The sequence below is a fragment of the Mastomys coucha genome, unplaced genomic scaffold (genome assembly GCF_008632895.1).
Source record: "Mastomys coucha isolate ucsf_1 unplaced genomic scaffold, UCSF_Mcou_1 pScaffold21, whole genome shotgun sequence".
Lineage (NCBI taxonomy): Eukaryota > Metazoa > Chordata > Mammalia > Rodentia > Muridae > Mastomys > Mastomys coucha.
The window spans coordinates 97,316,304-97,321,161 of NW_022196904.1; the positions used below are offsets into that span (position 1 = coordinate 97,316,304).

At 34.3% G+C, this 4,858-nt stretch overlaps 1 protein-coding gene across 1 annotated transcript; it reads left to right on the plus strand.

Moving 5' to 3' along the window:
- The first annotated feature begins 753 nt into the window (after positions 1-753).
- LOC116100843 (olfactory receptor 508-like) lies at positions 754-3,297 on the plus strand. The gene is made up of 2 exons (XM_031384567.1): positions 754-762; positions 2,371-3,297. Exons 1-2 carry the CDS (start codon positions 754-756, stop codon positions 3,295-3,297), a joined length of 936 nt encoding a protein of 311 aa, XP_031240427.1.
- The last annotated feature ends 1,561 nt before the right edge of the window (positions 3,298-4,858 follow it).

Here is a 4,858-nt window from a genome sequence, read left to right on the forward strand (position 1 = left end):
TATAAAGCAGAGGACCTCGTTCCAGGAATCTGTTATCTCTTTTCAACTTGTTTTGAAGCATGGTTTCTTTTCATTTCTGACCCACTGTATACTCCAGGTTAGTTGATATCAACTCTCCAGAGGATTCTTCTGACTCTGCTCTCATTACATCATAGAAGCACTTGGAATACAGAAGCACATTATCCCATCAAGACTTTGACTGGTATTTGGAGGAATGAAATCAGGCCATCAGCTTTGAGTAACAATCACTTTTACCTACTGAACCATCTCTTCAGGCCTTATTTCCTCGGTACTATTATAAAGAGTGTCTGGTCACACCATGGATTTATATTTCCAGGTTTAGCTTTCCTAAAGTGGAATCTTCTCATTTTAATATCTTTCTCCCCATTCTTTCTAGCTCACTGTGGGGAGGGAATTAGAGAGATGGCTAAGCATATGTAGATTTTGGGGAAAAGACCTCAGCATTGTAATGCTGTGGGTTAAGATTTAAAAAGAAACAATATCACTGTAAACATTAATTTAAAATAGAAATTGTCACATAGATATTTGACAGAACAGAGTTCAGAACAAAGAAGATGACTAGGTATATTTATATAATGATAAATGTTTGAAGAGACAAAACTAAGAGATGCAGAAGACATATGTTGTAAGAGACAATGGAGAGAAATAAGAATGGAAAGAGATCCCTGTGGTTTTAAGCAACAGAATAAGCAACTCATGATGGTGAACATGGTCTGTGACTTGACTGTACTCATGTCCTGTGTCACTATACTTGTTGTGACATTGTATTAAGTTGTGGAGTAGTATAGAATCTCTGTGGTATTATCTTCTATTATTGTATGTGATTTTCCCATAAAATAAGGATAATAATATTTAAGGATGTATTAAATGTGCTTTTTTCCAAAAATCTTTCAACTTTGAGCTAAACATACTTCCACTGTACTGTGCTCTTGAGCATTCATGGCTTTTCCAATAGTGCTAAGAGGATATTTATCAATCCTTGAAGTTTTCATGAAACTAATGCACAAAAAGATCAGTTGATAGATGCTAGCAGATAACATGAATATGAGTATCTTCAATTTTCAGTCCTGATGGGTTTTCAGTGGAATTTTAACAAGCAAGATAAGTACTCAAGGGATTATTTCCCATAAGACACTATTTCTCATAAAACATAGCCTTGGTTTACATTAGCAATTTTTTGTTGTTTGTTCTGGAGGCTGAGCCACTCACAGGTAATAGTGTTTTTCTATTGATGTGGGAAATTTTATTTATCATTTTTTGTTTATCATAGTAATTGAAATTTTAAAAAGACAATAATTAGTTCCACATTTGTTTCTATAGCTAACACATGGCATAATATATACTATAATATTCAAATTAAAATATCACAATATGACATGTTTTAAAATAAAGCAGTGATAAGTATTGTATAGTGCATGTCACTTACCTAGAGTACCTACCATATATTGTCAGTGACAAAGTCAGATCCTCATCATTGGTCTGTGTTGCTTAATCAGTCATTACATTTCTATATAACATTTTGCATCATATAATGCTTATTTAAGCTTTGATACTGTTATATTCATATGTTTTTCTTAAAAAGTTAAATTTCACTGATATATTCTACATGTCTATCCTGTATAAGAAAAGTAATCCACTGTAGGTCAGGCACATGAATATACAGTGTTCATAATGTAGCTTGCTATTCAGTCAATTTACATTTACTATTATGAAGAAGTAGTAAAATTTATATGCACATACATGATATGGATATAGATGATGGAATATTTTGGAAGTGGAAAGGGACTAATGTGAAGAAGAGTAAAGAAATAGGAGAGGGAAATGGAGGTGAATGTGTTCAAAGTAGATGAAATACTTGGATAAAACTGCCAAAAATCCTATGGTTTGGTACAGTGAAAATAAACTGATCATTTTAAACAAACTGAAAATGTAACAGTGTAATATTAGAGCACACAGTATTCAAAGCCAGTGTGTGTATGTGTGTGTGTGTGTGTGTGTGTGTATGTGTGTGTGCGTATGCAGTTTCCCTCACTGAATTCTTGAAAAATATGAGTCGTTCAGTTTCAGTTGTTCTTTATTCTTCATTGGCACGTAAACTAACAAAATGAGGCACAATTGATGTGTTGTAACAAATAAATACTAATTTTTATTTCCCATGAGTTAATTGATGCTTACTATTTTAGTATTTATGTAAGATAGTACATGAAATATTTCTCCTGAAATGTATACATAGTATTTGTATTTCTATTATTTACATTATATAGCTTCTGCAAAAACAGTAAGAGGTAATACTGTATTATACTCTAATAGTTGACTGTTTTTCTTTCAATGGCAGTATTCCTATCATAGATGGAACCTGGAAACTACACAGTGGTAACAGAGTTGATTCTTTTGGGGTTTACAGAGGATGCTACAGTCCGTGCCATTTTATTTGTTGTGTTTCTAATAATTTACTCTGTCACCTTAATGGGAAATGTGAGCATAATCATGCTAATCAGAAGAAGCCCTCAGCTTCACACCCCCATGTACCTTTTCCTCAGCCATTTGGCATTTGTAGACATTGGGTACTCCTCATCAGTCACACCCATCATGCTGAGGGGCTTTCTCAGGAAAGAAACATTTATACTTGTGGCTGGCTGTGTGGCTCAACTCTGTTCTGTAGTGACATTTGGGTCAGCTGAGTGCTTCCTGCTGGCTGCCATGGCCTATGACCGCTATGTGGCCATCTGCTCACCTCTGCTGTATGCCACACAGATGTCCTCCACAGTCTGTATTCTCCTAGTGGGAGCTTCCTACCTAGGTGGATGTGTGAATGCTTGGACATTTACTGGATGTTTATTAAATCTGTCCTTTTGTAGACCAAATAAAGTTAATCACTTTTTCTGTGACTATTCACCACTTCTGAAGATTTCATGTTCTCATGACTTTTCTTCTGAAGTCATTCCAGCAATCTCTTCAGGCTCTATCATTGTGGTCACTGTGTTTATTATTGCACTGTCTTATGTTTATATCCTTGTCTCAATCCTGAAGATGCGCTCCCCTGAGGGCCGCCAGAAAGCCTTCTCCACCTGCACCTCCCACCTCACTGCTGTCACTTTGTTCTATGGGACCATCACATTCATTTATGTGATGCCTAAATCCAGTTATTCCACAGACCAGAACAAGGTGGTGTCTGTATTCTACACAGTGATAATCCCAATGTTGAACCCCATCATCTATAGCCTCAGAAACAAGGATGTTAAAGAAGCCATGAGAAAACTGAAGATGAAGATATAGGGATTCAGAATTCTTGGATTGCTTTATTACTAAGATACACTATGAATTTCTGCCATATCTTTTGAACAATATATTTCTTTGATGCCTTTGAAGCTGGAAATTCTTAGTGTTTTACACCTAATTCTGATGGTGTCATAATATTAAAATAATTATCCTGAATCAGACTAATTTTCTATTTGATGATTTAAAATTTTTGTGCTTTAATTTATGCATTTGCTGTTTACATATCAATTATCTTCTGTATGAATACCTTTTCATCAAAAGTATAACATTTTAATAATTATTTTTGTCTTTAATAAATTGTTAATTAACATCAGGTTAATCTTAATATGTGTTATAAGATTTTTTAAAAATTTTTACTGACAAAAACACATACTGTACTTGACTTGGCCCAAAAGGCTAAACAAGGGTGATGCTTTCTATTTTATTTCCAGCAGTGTTTCTTTAGGCTTCAAGTCCTAGTTTGAATTCCTTAACCATTAGATTAAACAGCACCCAAATCTCTGCATCTCTGTAGCAGTTAAGTAATTGAGAGGTTGGTTGAAATCTCTTAAAATCTATTTTTCAAGGATTTTCCAATAATGTTTCAATAGCAAATTACATGAATTAAATTTTTGCTCAAAATAATTAGGAGCTTTAACTGAAAGTTAGTCTTTATTGTAATTCCCTCCTACATTAAGCATGAGAGGTGCATGTTAACACTATATACATAATGTTGCACAAGTATTATGATGGGGTCCTGGAAACACCTCTCCATATCAAGAGAGGAAAAGATGCTATTCTGTGGCTGAGATGTTCACCTAGTGATCAGAAATTTGCTGACTTACTTTGATGAGTGCAAACTTTTTGCCAGAGTTTAGCAATAATAAAAAAAGAAAGGATAACAATGTAGATATTTTTCTTAGAGGTTTTAAATGTTTTTAAAAGAGGATGCAATCCATATGTGACCTTAAAACCTTTATTCCCCCATCACTCAAAGCACAATAATATAAGATGACACCTCCATTATGTCTCCATAAGATCTGGATGTGGGCCATTCTGTAGAGCATTTTCCTCGTTAGTGATTGATGGGTTGGTTCCAACCCATTAAAGGTGGTGCCACGTCTAGGCTAGTGATATAGCATTCACTAAGAAAATAAAAGAAAAATAATTTAAATGTTTATTTTGGGGGAGGATCTGTCATAAATATGTTCAGAAGAGGATGCATGACATAAGTGTCATTTACAGAATTCAATTTTGGTTTAATGTCCTTAGTGTTCATTTTCAAGATTTATCCTCCTGTCATCCAAAGCACAATGACATATGTTCATATCTAAGGTAGCTTTCATATAGTAATTTGAAGCCCATGTTAGACAATAAATTTGGCATATTAACTAGCCAAACCACAAAATTATGACTTGTGTTTTCCCCATCACCTGTCCTTTGTTTTTTATTATATTCCTAAGCAAACTCAGCTCTATGTATATTTTTAGTTAGAACTGAGTAAGATTCTTTAGGGTGATTGTGTATTATTATCTTCATATGTTACCACTTACACGGATTTAGAGAAGGCAGAGAGGTG